A 19196-nucleotide genomic window follows, 5' to 3' on the forward strand; every position below is an offset into this window, starting at 1 on the left:
TTAAATACACTTTTGAATTAATGTTTAACAGTTGAATACTGTTACTATCATTAAAAAAACACATTGAACAACAATTCCTTACTGTGCCATAATTAACCAAAAAACGCAAAAAAAATCCGCTAACATTACCTAAGATAAAAGTTGATTTCTCAAGAATGGTTAAACATAATTTGGTACTTTAAAAAGCAACGTACAGCTGAATTTCTGAGCAAATCGCACTTACCCCATGTGCCGCGTAATGTATAAATATATTGCACATCAGCCGTGGGACGCACTTGCCCCATGTACAGGGTAAGTGCGATCCCTCTACAAGATTGTAAGTAGAAATTTATAAAAATTACCACTTTACAGAGAGAGGATTTTTAATCTAATTATCATTTTCAGTGATTCACATACATATTAGACATTGAATCTCCTGTTTTTAGCTAGCCTAGAAAATTTTCCTAAGCTAGTTAAAGTTGATGTATGCTATTTAGGGGTCGCACTTACCCCACCTTACCTTATAGTTAGTTCTTGTAACTGCCACCGGGGTCGTTCGCGTCGTGAAGCTACGAACGCAAGAAGGTATCTTTTCCCACCCAGCCACAAAATTGTTCCCGCTTCCTCAATTCAAGTAAGCTCAATTTCTCTTTTTTTTATTTTTTATTGATCCTAGTGGATCAAGGGGGCCGGTATGTTCCGTAAACAGAGGTATATTTAGTTCTTGTAACTGCCACCGGAGGGCGTAGTTGTATTACCATGTTCAGTTTTTTGAGTGTGTGTGTGTGTGTGTGTGTGCTTACGACGAGTCGACGTAATTCTCGAAGTGAGTTGAGTCAGTGAGGCAGTCAGCGAGTGGAACTCATGGTGAAAGTGTGTGGTACCATCAGCTGCCCCGTCCACTCCCCCGCCCCCCAAGTTTGTGCACGTGTTGGCCAAACGATAGACAGGAGGATTTGCTGACTGACTGATGGGTGAAGTTGCCCCCACTATTGTACTGATTTGTGTAAGTCATTATTATTCATTGCTTTCTTGATATTGTTTAGTTGAGAATATATGTATTTTTTTTGAACGTTTAAAAACTGTGTTTCTCTGGTCCTTCGGGTGATAGTTGAAGGAACATCGTTCCTTTTGTCCCGCGACAGCCGCAGTCAGCATAAAAATGTATAAAAATAATCCCGCATTCTATGAGTTAAAAAATGTGCTGTGGCACCATCAATGTTTAGACTTTATTCCAAGGGGATTCCTTCCTTCTGCACAAATAATTTTCTATCGTTCGTAAAGTATGATGTTGTCAGTACATGATGAAGTAATTCTACGATATTATGGTAAAAAATCGCTCTCAGGAGCTGAAGCATGTCATTAAGGGGGAATGGTTTGAAGAGGTACACGACGTCAAAGCTCATCGTGATGTCCCTCTTTTGATGACCGTGCGGACGATTGTTTGGTCCATCAGTCAATGCTCTGAGGATGATGGCAGAGCCAGCTGTTGAAATGTGGGCTCTGACTGAATGGTTCATCTGGTGGGAATGACTTATTTGTTTATTTTGAATAAGGAGACTTGTTAATAACTATTACTTTCTCCTCAGAGTATCAAAGAAGAGAGGACAGCTGATGACAATATGGGGTGGTCTGCTGAGACAAAAGAATGCATTCCAGATACGATTGAAGGAACTGCACAGTTTACATGCTCAGTTCAAAGGACTGAAATATACATTCCTTTGGAAAACTGCCAATTACCCACAGCCAATATTATGGTAAGTTTTTTTTGTCATCTGCAATAATACGGTAGTGTTATTGCCTTCAGTTGAACAAAATTCTGGGTTGCACTACAGAAGTGGGTTTTCCGAGAGCATGTGCATGCATTTTTATGGGAAGCCACCCTCAATTGCACGAAGACCAGTTGTACAACTTTTCCTGTTGTACAATACATAGGAAAACCCCTGATATCTTTATTTGTTTGCGTATAAGTCAATTTTTGTTTTATGGCATCAATATTATTCTTATAGAAATGTCATTCATTCAATTGAGTAGGCCTGTGGTTAACTTGATTTCGTCTACTGTCTAGGTAATAGTCCTTGCTTTGATAGAAAGCCTAAAAACTTGAATGTTTTTACACGTAATTCGATCCTTGCTGTACAATCCTGCTTATCTTCTCACAGAAAGGTAATTTATCCCATTCCTTAAATAATGGGAGTCCATGTTTTGCTCAGGTTGAAGCCTGCATCTCTATTAATTTTATTTTTTGAGAGTCCTATATCAATTTTCTCTTTTTTAAGACGATCCCAATATCCATTTACCTAGCACACGAATATTGATTCATTAAACTGAGTGGCCTGATCGTATGCCTCACAATTTTTGGCTTCGTTGCATCTCTCAGGGTATCTAAGTCTATGCAACGTTTGTGCTCTGTGATCTTGGCTTCAATAGGTCTTCTAGCTACTCCTAAATATATACATATATATATATATACATATAAATTCAGAGGTAAGGAAAGAAAGGGATAGGAACATGGAATAGAAAAAGGACGAGGACAATGGTCCCAGTCAGGCCGCATTTTTGCCCTCTGATTTCTGGCTTTTTCCATCTACCACAGCACCATTGTCCTCGTCCTTTTTCTATTCCATGTTCCTATCCCTTTCTTTCCTTACCTCTGAATTTATATGCATGTTTGCACTTAAGGCACCGTGTGAATGAATGAACCTCCATCATGCTCTCCTCAAATGAGAGTATCCAGAACCCCTGCTTAAAAAGAAAATACTCTCTCCCTCCGAACAGTACACCCCACGCACCAAAAAAGAACAAACCAGGAAACTTAATCTCACCACCACATTCTTCCCGGGCACTCAAAAAATTAAAAAAATATTAAAAGATCTGTACCCTATCATCAGCAAAAACAAAATCACGGCTGCTCTTCTTCAATCCTGCCCCTCCATTGCCTACAGAAGAGCACCTAACTTAGGTAATATTTTAAAATCCACCCGCCCCCTCCTACGGCACGCACTGCCCCCACTTTCCTCCCTGACTCCATGCAACCGCCCTCGTTGCAAATGCTGCCCCCTTCTACGCTCCACCACTTCACCTGTCATCAATAGATCCTCCTCCACACCGTCTTGCACTTCCTTCAACGTTGTATACAGGCTATTTTGTAATTTTTGCCCCTCGTACTACATAGGAGAATGTACCACACCCATATCCATCCGAATGAATAACCACAGGCACTCCTGCAAAACTCCCCCCTTTCATGAACCCATCCCCATTCACACTTACTCACAAAACAGTACCTTCGACCAATGTTTTTCCCGACCTTCATTGAAGTTTTGCCAGAGAGGGCAACTATCATCGAGGTGAGGACTAGGGAGATGGCCCACATCTGGGTTGAAAGGGCGTTTGAAACGCCCGGGCTAAACATCGCCCATTAAAAGCCAAAACAAACCCTACCCTCCCTTTCCCCCCCTCTCCCCTTCCCCTTCTTCCACCCCCACTACCTCACCAAGGAGGGCGACTGGAGGAACTTACCCTGCCTGCACCAGTTCACCTTCAGCACTGAGGATAGCGGATCAATCCGCTGAAACGTCTGAACGTTTTTTTGTGAGTGTTCCTTTTTTACGTGTGTCTATGTTTTTATAAGTACAATTTTTGTTCGTTCGCCTTGATCGGCTACATACTCATATTTTCGCTTAGTGCGCTTTCATCAAGATTTTATATATATATATATATAGATATATACAGCCCTTGTGGTGACTGACTCATGGATACAAATTCCCGACCACTTCTAGAAGTGCTGGAGAGCTGAAATTTGGCACGCGTGCGGGGAACCGGAAATGATTCGGAGGAAAAATCCGAAAACCGGAAGTTTCCGCCACGTGTCGTCGCTAGGACGACAAAATGGCCGAAATCGGGCTTTTTCCGGTGACCGTCTTTCGGTTTTTATTTTACTGCGCGCGAATCGTGCGTGCCACACGAGTCGTTAATGCATTTTTTGAAAGCTGATGAACGTAGGCACGTAATTAAGTAAATTTATCACTTTCCATTTGAGAATATTACCGCCAAAATGGCGTCCAAAAATTGATTTTTCGAAAAAAATTTCAAACTTTCCCCTCCCCTCGACTTAATTTAAGGTGTTGGATAATGAAAATGATTATTATATATGCTCATAACATCGTCTACGAAATGTAGGTAACAATTTTCTTTCATCGTGCTTGGTTACTCAGAAAAAATTAAAGTATTCCGAAAATCACCGAAAATTACGATTTCCAAAAGATTAACACAAGGTTTTGTCAATTTTTACCCGACTGATTTCTTTCAAACTTTGTAGTTACATACAACTATGCATTGTCTTTCAGAAAACATAAACATCTAGTAAATTATTTAATGGATTTAAACGCGAAAAAATAAAAATGGCGGGCACTACTCACTTTTTTCGGGGACTGGTTTCCTTTTTTTTTTATTACTCCTGAAATATGGATGTCATAGGGCACACTACTGTTAGATATGACAGTAAATGAATGTGACCATATGGTATCGTCATCTTTAAACCCCCCGAAACCCCCTAAAAATTAAAATTTGCATATAAGTAGCCTTTTCGGGTATTTTTCGTCACGATTCCGCCACTTTCCCAAGCCTTGCCACTCATCACTACGGTATTGATGTGGACGACTGATGACCCCTGGTAGGACAAACCTATAAACCCCCGGTAAACCCACATACACCCCCCTAAAAATAAAATTTTGCATATTAGTCTACTTTTTGGGTACTTTTCGTGAGTATACCACCGCCCCCAACGATTCATCCCCACGGAAATTATTTGAACGGATGGTGACCACCTCGAATACACACATATAAACCCCCGGAATCCCCCTGAAATACCCCCCAAATGTAAAATGTGTCATTTAGTCTCCTATTTGGGAACTTCTCGCAAACATTACGCCGCACTACCCGTCCCCTCTGAGCTCTAGATCCGGAATATTTGGTGAGGGCGAGCCACCGTAAACCATACGGGAAAAAATACCAGAAAACCCCCGATTACCTCCTGGAACATCGCCGAAAAAAAAAACAAATTTAAACTCGCCTTTCCGAATAGTTTTCGCCACAATTTAACCGGTGCCCCTACCACTTATTAAAACCCCCGATAACCCCGTGAAACCTCCCAAAAATTTCTAATAAATAGCCTCTGCAGGTAAAAGAATCGTCAGACCACTCTTCCGGTCCCCTAGGACTTATCGGCACGGAATTTATGAGAACTATCTGTGACCACTGCTTTAACACAAGTATAAAACCCCCGGTATTCCGTAGGAACCCCCCGAAAAAAAATGAAAAACTTGCCATTAAGTCTTCTTTTATGAGTACTTGTCGCCACTATTAATCCGCTTTGCACTACCTTTTACAATCATCGCTACATGATCACTGTGGACTTTTGGTGACCGCATGCATAACACATTAAAATCCCCGAATCCCTCTGGGCACCCCTCTCGGTGGGGAAGACCATTTATAAGGACTAGGCGGAGCAGCCGCGGGGGGCTCCTCAACCCCAAGGCGGCGAAGCCGCCCCACAACGAGGAACTGGCGTAGGCGAGGGGGAGCTTCAGTAACCCCCGGGCGGCGTAGCCGCCCCGATGTTCAAGCGGCGCAACCGCTGTGGACTCCCCCCACCTCTGGGCGGCGAAGCCGCCCCTTAAACGAATAACGGCGAAACAGTTCCGAAATGCCCTCGCCCTCTGGCACACTAAACCCCCGGGCGGCGAAGCCGCCCTTCAGCGAGGAACGGCGAAGCCGTTCCGAGGAATGAGTGGGGCACCTCCTAAACCCCTGGCCGGCGAAGCCGGCCCCCTAGCCGAGTTGAGATTATTCGAACTTCAAAAGTCTTCGAACGACCACAAATGTAGACGGCGAAGCCGGAACCGGGGTTTTAAGGGGCGGAGCCCCTTAACGAGCGCGCGGAGCGCAGCGAGTATATATATATATAGACTCCACACTCATACGGCATGGGATGGTCATCAGAGGTCTTGAGTCCTTAAACTTCACACGTTTCCTCCATAGATTTTCAGGAGGCTTGTGTATTTTCTCAAAGTTCCCGTTTTTTAGAGTGTGTGACAATTTCCCAGAAATTGTGGAAATAATTGGAAAACCAATAAGAGAATTTGAGTCAAAACCTCCAGCATCTTTCACATACCTTGTGAATGTTGAGACATCTAAATTGTTGAAACTGGAAGAACAAAATCTACCACCCCTGGGTAGCAGGTGAGGATGTTTGCTACTTGTTACTGAGTCTGGCAAATACTGAGTCATTCCACTCCAAGTTGGACAAAAAGCATCTGTCATGTCTATTAACAAGTGCATTAAAGTTGTAATAAAAAATCTCAGGCGTACAGTTTCAACCAGGTTATGTGGTCAAGGGGTAAAGGACAGGGTTTTCTTTATTATCAATTTAAAAGGTATTTAAAGGTTATTATATTGCTTTTTTTGATTGACACTCAACATTCCCTTTTAGTTCAATGTGAAAGAGGAGAATGAACAGCTCCTCAGTGGAGGGAATTATCCTGCATCTAACTCACCAAATACAGCTGGAATTTCAAGTGAGGCTTCAGACCCTCTGGCAACTCATGACTTGGTAATTGAACTTTTGCATTGTTTAGTGATTCAGTTGTACTCTGATACAAATTTATCCTTGGTGGAACATTGCTAGCATCATTTAGCTGAAGCATATATCTTTTGTCCCACAAAGTGGTGTAATCAGCTCCATTTTCTTCATGCATGTATGACCTTTTCTCCAGAATTGGCAGCAAAATACATTTATTTGATGATGGAGATGTCATTAATTGCAAAATAATGCTCACTCTAACTTTTAAACTAAGTCGTTGGAATTAAAAAACTTTTATGTGTGGAGATAGGAGTGGGGCATAGAACTTAATGTCAGCAAATCCCACTCAACTGATTGAGCTGGGTCAGTGAAAACTTGCAAGGTTGGCACATTTTCAACCTGCATCCTTTGACTTCAGAGCACCAGGAGCTAATGAGGACAGATGAAACTGAAATAGAGATCTGAAGCTATAGTTGCACTCTTGTGACAAATGAAGATCAAGAGAAAATTGCATAGCTTTATCAATAATTTCTTAATAACTTATCTTGATTAAATTTAACTTATCTTGATTATTATTTTGCTTTTATTGATTGACACTCAACATTCTCTTTTAGTGCACTGTGAAAGAGGAGAACGAACAGCTCTTCAGTGGAGGGAATTATCCTGCATTTAACTTGCCAAATACAGCTGGAATTTCAAGTGAGGCTTCAGACCCTCTGGCAACTGATGACTTGGTAAGTGAGCTTTTTCCATGTTAAGTGCAGGTTTGCTATCACAAAAAATTCAGTCCTCCCTGGAACTTTCCAAACATCATTCATCAGAAACACGCATCTTTTGTCCTGCAGGGTAGTGCAATCAGCTCCTTTTTGTTCATGGTATACATCTCTGACCTTTGCTCTGGATTTAGCAGTAAAATACACTTATTTGCTAATGAAGATATCATAGATATCAAAATAGTTTTCGCTCTGACGTTTAGGTTCTATCATTAGATTTAAATAACTTTCATGTGAGGAGAGAGGTGGAACTTAATCTGGGCAAATGCCTGGCGGTACATTTATTCCATGGGCTGTCCAATTATCCCTTCGTGCTATTGTTTTCAATAATATGAGACAGCCACAAGTCCCTGTTAACTGAATGCGCTGGTTCAGTGAAAACTTGCTAAGTTGGCACATAAATCAACCTACATCCTTTGCATTCAGAGCACCAAGAGCTGACGAGGACAGATGAGACTGAAATGGAGTTCTGGAGCTTTATTCACTCTCTACTGACAAATGAAGCCCAATAGGGTATTGTATTCTATTCTTCATACCTCCATGTAACCATTTCATTTGGTTTTAAATTCAACTGCAGTTGAACATTTCCTAAAATAATGCTTATTATCCCGTGCATTCGTGATTAATATGTTGATTCTTACTTTCAGCCTACATTTACCAAGGATGGAAAGCCGATTGGTAATTGTAAAATGACCAATGTCTCCACGATGGAGGCTACGGGTGAGTAATCTCTAGGGCTTGCAATTTAATGCGTGGAGAGGTTGTGGCAACTTTTTTTAAGGATGAGGAATCTAATTTAGACATCCATGTGTATTTTTTTCCTTGACACGTTGCGTACCGGGGTATTTAAATTCATAGTAACGCCAATTCTAGGGGGTGTTGAGATTGGAAATGTGCCTATTAGGGTTTAGACATGGTTAAAAAGCTAATGTTTAGAATATAACTTTACCCAATCAAACGTTATGATGCATCAATTCATTATGAATAACCAACTACAACTGAAAACGTACTAACGAACACGTATTGTACGCTTTAAAATTGTTTTGGTTGACCCGCCTAAATGACGAGAATCGGAAATAAATGACCAGAATTCTCGCCATCCGTAGGCAACGTGTTAAGTGTGCATTTCATTTGAATGGGAGAAAATATTTTTTTTACTTATGCATAATTATTGATTTATAAGAATGTAAAATTTAGTATATTCTATATAATAGAGTATGTGCACATTTTTGGGAAGTGATCTTAAAAAAGAATTTACACCTCAATTTGGCTAAATTCCGAGTCTGAGAATAGAGAGGTACTTTTTAAGCGAGATATTAATTATTAAAATTTGCAAAATTAATGATGCGCTGAAACACCAGTCGGCCATATTCTCAAGGCTGTGACGTCATTTTGTTCGACGTGTTGTCAGACATACCTTGTTCTTTAGGGTGAGCCCCTCTACAGCGTATACTGAGTTTGGAAAGAAGCCATGGAATGCCTTATGAACTAGATTTAAAGTGTGTACATGCCATCATCTACATCTTTTAATTCATTTGCTTCTCGGTTACGCTGACGACAAGACTCTATCAACTTTTCTACCTCGAACTACCGAATCGTATTTCTTACTCCTCGGTTCTCGCATTTGCGTTCGTTTGCAGATTTATAGTGACATTAAAATTAAGAGACACTTAGACAGTGATGATCTTTGAAATAGTACGACTTAATTCGTGAAAACTAAGTCACTAATTAGTAACTAACTTAGTAACTGTACCCGTACTACTAACTAAAAAACGGAAAATTAATTTTCGATAAAAAGTGATAGTTTGGGTATTCAAAATGTTTGAAATTTAATTCCAAACACAGTGATGCTAATATTTTCCAAATCGGATGTGAAATAAGCCCATTATTATGTATCAAAAGTCGGGACTACTTTTTGGAAATGCACCGCGCGCAGGGATTCCTCGCTTAATGGATAGTCATAACAAGACACTTGTACCTTGAAAACCAATAAACTTATGCTGTGAAGAAATATAAAATGAACCAATTATTAAATTGTGCTAACAAATGCTTCGAGAAGCATATTGAAACCGAATGAATGAAAAGTAATCGTCTCATCTAACTATCAAACATTTGATTTCCAGCCCGAGAGATTTCCGTCATTCATCCGGACCAAGTTTTCAAATAACCAATTTTTAGATATACCTCACAAATGCTATTCATAAACCTCAACCAAGCAAATGTACATCTGACTGACATATCTATGTTAGCGAACTGAAAATAACTTGTAGAAACATTGAGATAATCAGAACTCTGCTTTTGAATACATTAATTCTACGAAAGAACAAATACGTCGACCAAAAGTGCGTTTTTTTAAAGAAATTAAGATCAGATTACTGCTTAAACTGGACCAAAATGTAACTTCAGTTATTTGTGCTTACGTGTAAAACCTTAAATAGCCCAGAAGAAGAAGAACCCAGCTCAGTAACGGCAATTTAATAATTAACTATGGATATTCATCCAGTCACCACGGGCCATAACTAAATATGAAAAATTATTTTTCGTGAGTCAGTAGGTTAAATAATAATAGAATAGAAAATAGTTAAATAGATAGATTAAATTATGATCGGTATTTGAAATGACAATAATACAAATATCGATAGTTATCTACCTACCGGCACTTTTACCTCCGTAAACCTTCGAATCGTGCTAACAAACTTTTGGCCAATTACCTACTGTAAACAATCTCACTTAATTCACTTATGTTAGACCTAATTTCCGATGAGGTTTCCTGTCCATTTCTTTTTATTATGAATGAGACAAGACAACAAAAAAGCTGCAGTTCAACATTAAAACTTCGTGCCGAGGCATGTAGGTATAGTCCAACATAATCAGCACGGTCAATCATTGAAGCATCCACCTTCGGGATATTATTTGAAGAAACCCTCACGAAACCTGATTCCATGATAAGCACTTAAACGTATTTCCCTTTACACAGATCAGATCCACCAACTTTTTCCAATGCACACGTAGTTTATTGAATCATAAACACGATCATAACAGGACAAACACCTTGCACGCTGATGAGATAGACCAGAATGACGTCACATACCGAGGAGCCAATAGATGAGCGTTTTCGTCTGCCTAATATCGTTGCGAAAACAATGCATATTAAATAGCAATTATTAAACAAACTAAGCAACAATTAATGCTGTTAATCGAAAGTAATGATAGTTACAATACACTTTATCGAATAAACTGCATTTCAATCGTATTCCTCCCGAGTGCACATACTCTATTGTTATAATTTCTTTTAAATTTATCTATAATGCAAGTTCCTTTGATTTGAAATATTTTGTTCTGCTGACATCCGTCAGTTTATAACTAGTTTGGCTATTGGCTGGTAAAATTTCACTTATGATTAAGTGACATACATCAGAAACAACAAAATCCATTAAGTCACAGCTCTTGGACACGAAGAGAAGTGCAGCTTCTAAGTTTGCACACATTTTTAGCCAGGCCTTTTCATAGACTGTGAGCTCCTTGCCTGAATTCTCATACCTAAAAATTTCGTGAAATAGGATGAAGGATCTAAGTTAGTCATCCATGGGTAAATTTTTCCTGAAATGTAAATGTCATTTGATTAGGAGAATATATTTCTTTACTTCACTGTAGTTATCATTTTTTTAATAACAAAAAATTTTGTTCTATATAATTCTCATACTTAATTTTTATCTTTATGTACGGTATAAGTTACTCTGATATAAAATATTTAGTTCTACTGACATCTATCAAGTATTCAACTTGTTCGGCCGTTGGCTACTAAAATTTCATTTTTAAATTGGTCAAATACGGCATTAATGGCAGGGAAAGTTTCATATGAAATGTCCTCCTTGTTTTATTCGATGTTTGTCCTTTACGAACAGTGCTGGGAAAAAAATTCTTATTAATGATCCATAAAGTGCGCATATGATATATCAGTGCCTGTATGTCTATGGGCGGCATTTGCATAGTAGTTTTGGGTGAAATTCGGTCAAATGACGGAATGAAAGTTTCCAGCCTTTGTTTGGCAGAAATACGATATGTACATGTTGAAATATACATCATAAATCGTAATTTTACACCTTTATAACTCTCCAGCAGGCGTGCCATATTCTCTGACATCAGGGGGTCCGCGTGGTATCAGTGCAACACTTCGTTTTCCGCTGATATTAATAACAAAAACTCGAATTAAGAAGCTTACATTCATTACCTTGTTTTTTAATAGAACTTTACATAGTTCAGACACACAGTATAGATTTTTAAACACTTTTATAATTAAAAACGTTTTATAACATTTTTTAAAGCAATGCCAAAAACTCGGTTAGTATGTGAGGTTTTTTGTGTCATTTATGTACACTTTTTGCAAGTTATAACTGTTTCACAGTGCTCTCGGCAAGAAAAGTTATTGCACCTCCCACATTTGATTGTCGTTGATATGTTCTTTGCACGGCCACACAATACGCACTTTCCACCTTTCTTACTTGCTGTCTCGCTCACCTCTTCAACTTGCAAGTCTTCATTTTGATAACTCGACAGGAATATTTTAATGTCAGCTGGTAGAGATAGTATGTTTGACCTGTTTTTCAAGTGTGCGTTCATCAATGTGTATGATAAAGTTTTCAGGAATGACCTCCTGCAGTGTTTACCTGTAGGATTGTTTGCCCTATATAATATGTAAGCATTGATTCCTGCTATGTCCAAAAATCTATAAAATTGAACTAATAGCCACCTTTTCGTAGTTCTGGACACAGAATATAAACTACACATTTGGTCAACCGTGTTGACACGTTTTTGTTGCATTGTAATCTAGTATAATACATGGTTTATTTGAACCTTCATCCATGATCCCCTCATCATGCATTGTTGAAAGCAACAACACCGCCTTGTTCTTCTTTGTAACATATGATAGGAGGGTAATATCTTTCTAAAACCTGTAGAGAAATGACCCTACAGCACGCGTCTTGTTTGGCAAAAATTCAGGTGGAATCTCTCTTTTATTTTTTTTTTCTGCGTGACAATAGTTGTAATGTATTTTATAAGGAGATGCTTGGCAAGCGGATACCTAGTATAACAGTTATCTGTGGTAAGATTACGATTAGTTGCCTCTATTGATCTTACAAGCCTCTTGACAACGTCTGCTGGTGAGTTTGACACTAAATATGCTCATCTGCTTCCCGCAATACACTTCGAGATTACTGGTGGAGAATGTTTTGGCATCAAACATAGCATATAATTTTATCCCGTATTTCGTGGGTTTGCTCGGCATACATTGAATGAAACGGCCTCTAAATGGTTGCAGCATTTCGTCTATTGTCACAAACTCACTCATATTATGTTTTTTGACAATTTACTATGAACAAGTTTATATTTGTTCGGATTGCAGCTAGTTTCTCTGTTTGTTTTCAGAAATCCCTACTTGCTCTGTCGTCAAATCTTACTGATCGCAAAATAAACAAAAATCGCTTGTTACTCATAGCTGCCCTTAGAATTTGCATTCCTGATCCATCTCTACGATTCTAAATCATTTGCATTTGACATTTTTTTATGCCAATTAGAAAAAGTATACCCAGCACAGCCATAAATTCTGTTCTTGTCGTTTCCTTACAATCCCTATCCCTTGAATAGCGTACATGAGCAATTTTAGTTTGAATGTACTTGTTTGTTTGCATCACAATTTCATCTATCATGTCTATATCTATACATTTTAGAAAAGTTGCAGCCTCATCAGGTATATTTCTTGCACAGAGTTTTGTCCCTAGGAGTGATTTCATAATGTTTTTGCGCTTGATATTTGTAGCACCGCAAGAAGAAGCTTTTTTCCACTTGAAAGATTTATCAACTTTTTCAAAAAAATAATTATTCTCACCATCAATATCACAATCTTCAGCAGTAGTAGGTTCTTCCAAGCCACCATCAGACGTAGCTTCATCAGAGTCTCTGCCGTTATCACGAGGGGAAATATTTTCCTCCTCATCTGTGTCATCACTTTCCTCAATGCCGACTTCCTGTTCCTCGTCTGACAGCTCTTGTAGTACACTCAGATAGTCTTCTTCAGTAATGAATCTTCGTGCCCTAAGCAGTGTGATAATTAGCTTTTGAATTTTTCTGCATCAAAATTTTCGATACATAAGCACAACAAAATAACCAATGGAAATTGTTTCTAAAAAGTGCACACATCATAGGGCTCACGTTGGAGAAAATGCCACAGGTCAATTTCCAAAAGTTTTTCTCTCCACACACAGCTGCTTCTACACACCATACACTGTTAGCTCAACCTGATTCAGAGAAGGAATGGTGAAAACTCTTGTGTTCCCACCAACTCACCTCACGCTACATCGTACAGAAAGAAACAATGTTGATCTAAAAGTGCCACTATGGGATAGTATTACATTACCAGGCGCGCGTTGCACATAGTGCAACAAAGACGACCAGTTTAGCCACTTATTCGTTTTATTTCGAAATTCAAAATCCCACGCGCTTGAATGACAAACACAAATCTTCATAGTGACACAAAGAAGGAATAATTGGTGCGTTTGGTTCACTGACCAACTACTATTAATAACATGAGACCGAAGCGGCAAAATGTTGCACTTCGTGCCACAGCGCACCCGCTGGAGGGATAAACTACTCCTCAACCAACATTAGTCACAACACTCTAATGTCATTCATAACCCTTTCCTGCCTGTGCTTACTGTAGGAGAACATTTTCTGTGGTATATGTAACATAAGAATTTTTAAAGCCTCTCTGTTGGAAGTTCTTTTTTTGGGGTTGATTTACCCTGGCATCCTTTTCCTTCCAATTTAGGGCTCAACTCAATTGGGCGTCCTTCCCTTGCCCCGACCACAGGATTAGACCCTATAACCCTATCTTCATCTACATCTATATAATACCCCGCAAGCCGCCTAAAAGGCGTGTGGCAGGGGGTGTTAGGACACCAGCCATTTACAGCTAAAAAAAAATGAAGTACTCTAACGAGGTTGGTACTAGCGTTTATTAAAGTCCTTTATGGTTCGGGGGAAAAAACGAATTCCCATATCTATCCGTTCGGCAAAACATCTCTCTTAATTTATCGCTTCTATTGGATCTGGAAATATAGTGTGGCTCTAATATTATGTTCTCTGTGTCGCTCTTAAAGATATCCATTCTCAATTGTTCAAGCAATCTAAGCCTAGCGCGCAGCCTCCGAGTCTCCAATGGCTCCCAGCCTAATTCGCTTAACATCTGGGTAACGCTGTCTGTACGCCCGTAGCATTTTTTGACGAAACGCGCAGCCTTCCTTCGTATTTTATTCAGTTTGCAGATTAAGTCTTTCTGCACTGAATCCCATACGCTCGCTATATATTCAAGGTGCGGTCGGACTAGACCAAAATAGCACCTTTCTTTCACTTTCTCATTGGAAAATCTTCCCACAATACGCTTGACAAATCCTAATTTCTTCAGGGCTATGCCGCAAATATTCTTTATATGTGTTCCCGACGTGAGGTTCGAGGTTATCGTAACTCCCAGGTATTTCAATTCGTCTGTTGCCTTTATGTTAATACCATCCACTGTATAAACATGGTTAGAATTGGACGAATTCCACAAGAAATGTAACACCATGCATTTGCTCAGATTAAGTTCGAGTCCCCACTCTTAGCTCCACAAATGAACGTTGTTTAGGTCAGATGATAGAATTTCATAGTCAGAGTGATCACTAATTTCGCGATAGATGACAGCGTCGTCAGCAAATAAGCGTATTTTACTGCTAATGCGGGGGCAGAGATCATTAATGTATATAATGAACAGCAGGGGGCCGATTACGCTTCCTTGTGGAACACCTGATGTAACGTTTACAACATCAGAGCTAATTCCGTCAAGAACTACTTTTTGTTTACGATCTCTGAGAAAGTCGCGTATCCAGTTTACAACTGTCTCGTTTAATCTGCATGACTGTAATTTGTATAAAAGTTTGTTGTGAGGTAGTGTCGAAAGCTTTCTTATAATATAGAAATAGTGTGTCAACTTGTCTTTTCGATTCACCAGATTTTAAAACGTCGTGAAGAAAGAGGGCGAGCTGAGTTTTGCATGATCTACCTTTTCGGAATCCGTGCTGACAGTCATGGAGGAAGTTACGTCTGTCCAAGAAAGTCATGGTATTGCTAACGACGATATGCTCAAGTATCTTGCTTATAATCGATGTTAATGAAATCGGACGGTAGTTCCCTGGGTCATATCTATTTCCCTTTTTGAATATGGGTGTAACGCCTGCAATTTTCCAGTCTGGCGGTAACTTCCCTTCGGAGAGTGACTTCTTGAATATGATATCTAAGTAAGGTGCGATCTGTGGAGCTTACTCCTTGAGGACACGCGTGGGGATTCCCTCCGGACCCGGAGATTTACTATTCTTAATCGATTGTAGTTGTTTAGTTATCCCATCACGTTGTATAGATATTTCTTCCATCGATTCGTCAGTATGTGGGGTGTCTAAATTGAATTGAGAATCGTCAGTAGTGTATACACTTTCGAAGTGGGAATTTAAAGAGTTAGCTTCGTCAATATTTTCGGTGACAAGTTTACCATCTTTATCAAATAACGAATCTACGGTTGAATGTTTTCCCTGAAGTTCTCTCTTGTACGACCAAAATGATTTCGGATTTTCTTCGAGTAATTCTCCATGTACTTTTTTCTTAAACTTTCGCATTGCAGTTGGCATTGATTTCTTGGTTATTGAACGTTGTGCAGCGTAACTTTCTTTAGTTTCGAGTTCCTTCAATTTATTACGTGTTGTAATGGACTTTCTGTACAAGTTGTATAGTTTTCTCTGTTTCCTAAGTTCCCTCCTGACGTCGTTGTTGTACCAGCGAGGTTCCTTATTATCACAATTCAGTTTTTGCGGAATATGTTCGTTGATCCCTTGACGCAGAATTTCTAAGAAATTTTTCCATGTTACGTCTGTGCTTTGGTCCTTTGTTGTAACTACGAATTTTTTTGTAGGAGTCATTAAGCATCTCACCAAATTTTGTGAAGTTGCATTTATCAAATAAGTAAATATTGCATTTTGTTTTTATGGCTGACACTACTTCAATTTTTAACGTTGCAAAGATTACTCTGTGATCGCTTATTTCATCAATAATATCGAGTTGTTTTATCAACTTAGGATGGCTTACTGCCAAAAGGTCTAATATCTTATTTCCTCTCGTAGGCTTGTCAACTGCTTGGGCAAGAGAGTGATTTGCAATTATGTTGAGTAGTACTTTGCTGATTTCTCTATTCCTTGAATTTGGTTTAACAGTATAAGTATTTATGGATGGTAGATTAAAATCTTACCGCGAATCTTACCATGAATTCATGGTCAACTTATTGTGTTGCCAGCATTTTTTTTCAACCAAATTTTGCAATTGATTTTCGGAAATTTACTCTTCTAAAAGAATTACTGACATTATTCTTAAGGATAACTGGAATTTTCTTGTGTCTTTTTGTCAATTGCCGTATATGTTAACCTTTTGCTGTAAGAATTTAGCAGCCCATACACCAATAGTCCACTCATAATTTAATTTTTAAATACCTTGAAGTGAAAAGCGTGCTATTGGAGTGTCACTTGACATCCAGGTGAAGGTGGTTAAGTATTTTCTGAATTTTATGAAAATTAATTGATAAGAAAATTTAAAATCCCTAATATTTCAATATGCTTGTGTGGATCTCATCAGGACGTTGAACAGGAAATGATTTAGATGGATATCATAGTCAACCTGAAAAAATGTAATTGCTACCTTTATAAATTTTTTTAACTGTTGTCTTTAGTTGGACAAAATGAGGAAATTTTTTAATTTTTAACAAATTTAATTTTTTTAGTCAGACTTTCCTGTGATTGTTCACTAGACTTGATTCATGGTTGATGTATTCCTTCATTTTCAACAAAAATGGGTTGTGAATTTTTAAAGAAAAATGCAGGAATTGTGGCCTCTTCCAAGGAATATGTGGTATCAGTTGCTAAGTAATGTATGAAAAATATTTACTTATTGGTGTCAAAAGTAGTAGCTGCAAAAAGGAAACCCATTTTGAAAGTCTTGAGGAATTTCATCATTCAAGAAGTTATATTCCTGAAAGATTTAAATAATTGTTCTCTTGCTTAGGAGGATAAGGACGACATTTTTTCTCCTCAAGTATTCTAAAAAGGAAAATTTTTGCCATTTTAAATATAAAATTAAGAAACATTATCATATGCATAACACAATCATTTATTTTTTACAATCATCATGACACCTTTTTTTATGTGTAGAGCAACCAGGAAAAAATTACACACATTTTACACACATTATACAGAAATTTTTGTCTTAAAATGAACAAATTTTTATTGGGGCCTGATTTTGTTTATCTTCAGCAATTTTAAGCTAGATGTGTGAAAATTATTGATGCCTGCATTTCACGCTAGACAAAATTATAACAATATTTAAATGACCAAAAAAGACTGACACCTATTCTACTTGCATAGGAGTTTAAGGAAAACTTAATTCTCTCTTTAAGTATTCCTAATTGAAAAAATATTTGCCATTTTAAATATCAGTTTCAGGAACATCACAATATGTATAATACAAAATTACTTAACACATACTTTTGTCTTTTATATGGACAAAATTTTTACAGAATGATTTCATTTTTCAGCAGCAATTATGAGCTACATATGTGATAATTATAATAATCAATAATTATTGATGCCTGCCTTTCCTTTTCAGACAAAATTGAAACTTTATTGAAATCGCTGAAAAAGAATGACACCTTTTCTATGTGTAGAGCAACCAGCAAAAAATTACTTAAAGGAAATAGGTTTCCATATATCAAATGGTTTTAAAAAATTAGGTCTGTTAGACTTACAAGGAGACATCACCAAAGTGATGTTCGGGATCTGGATGCGGATGTTATTCTCTAAAACTATATAGGCAAGATAGAAAACGTGTCATGGCTTTCTTCCACATAGGCCCGGGTTCGAGAGATATTTGCATGTAAAGATTTCGCGCAGCACCACGTCCCTTGAGTAAGCGCTCCCTTTCTACTACGGCTGTGGCGGTGCAGTCTAGGGCGTTAGTCCCTTAATCTGTAGTTGATACCCCGGGTTCGAGGCCCAGTGTCGGCAATATTTTTTCTCTCTTCTAATTTTTGAAATCACTGTTATTTTACATTTTATCCCCATTCGTTTTATTTAGTTACTTCACGAAGTTTTAAATTTAATATCAATTTATGGATTTTAGACGAGACTCCAAATTGTGCCCCACCACGCAAATTAGAGGACGTATATAATGACTTACCCGTAAATTTCTGGGGAATTTGATCAACCTCGCCCTAGCCATTGCTCCCGCAGCATCTTCGCAAATTCGTTATCTCAAGTCTTTCTTCTCAGCAAATAAACACCATTGCTTATACTTACATTCAGTTACTGACCCTAGCCAGTTTCTCCTCCTACCCATCCAGTACAATGATCCTGCTTTCCAGCAGCCTACTGAAGCCGTTTTCGAGGTCTTCTTTGTTTACCTTTCGCACCCGTTTTCACACATTTGGGCCTCGGCACCTCATTCAGGGATTATCGAGGGTCATCTGTGGATGGAGGGTTGTTGGGACGGAAGTCTTTGAAGGACGCTAGAAGGCAGGTCATAAGGGAGGCATGGTGAGTGGAAGGACATTCTGTTGTAAAGATCGAGATTTGTTGGAAGAACAGTGGGTGGGCTGTGAAGAAAATCTAATGGAGGGAATGCCTAGTGGAAATGATATTTTGAATAAAAAACGTTGAAGGCGGAAAATACCGGTGCTTCAGAAATGGAAAAAAGACATTGAAAGTGGAGGTGCACGGGTCAAAAACCGGGGAACGATT

General features: G+C 38.6%; 1 protein-coding gene across 5 annotated transcripts in view; it reads left to right on the plus strand.

The window, feature by feature from the left end:
- The window catches only part of LOC124172700 (zinc finger protein OZF-like), a 42083-nt gene that overhangs the window by 20177 nt on the left and 2710 nt on the right, over positions 1-19196 (plus strand). The window contains exons 3-6 of one of the 5 annotated variants that reach the window (XM_046552165.1): positions 1569-1736; positions 6470-6589; positions 7174-7293; positions 7759-7839. In XM_046552165.1, the coding sequence (XP_046408121.1) occupies positions 1569-1736; positions 6470-6589; positions 7174-7293; positions 7759-7773 (423 nt within the window). In that variant the 3' untranslated portion in view covers positions 7774-7839. Of the gene's footprint in view, positions 1-1568; positions 1737-6469; positions 6590-7173; positions 7294-7758; positions 7846-7979; positions 8053-19196 lie in introns of those variants that run through there. The other 4 variants (XM_046552161.1, XM_046552164.1, XM_046552162.1 and 1 more) reach the window with 4 other exon arrangements.

The sequence above is a fragment of the Ischnura elegans genome, assembly GCF_921293095.1.
Source record: "Ischnura elegans chromosome 13 unlocalized genomic scaffold, ioIscEleg1.1 SUPER_13_unloc_2, whole genome shotgun sequence".
In the NCBI taxonomy this organism is placed as follows: domain Eukaryota; kingdom Metazoa; phylum Arthropoda; class Insecta; order Odonata; family Coenagrionidae; genus Ischnura; species Ischnura elegans.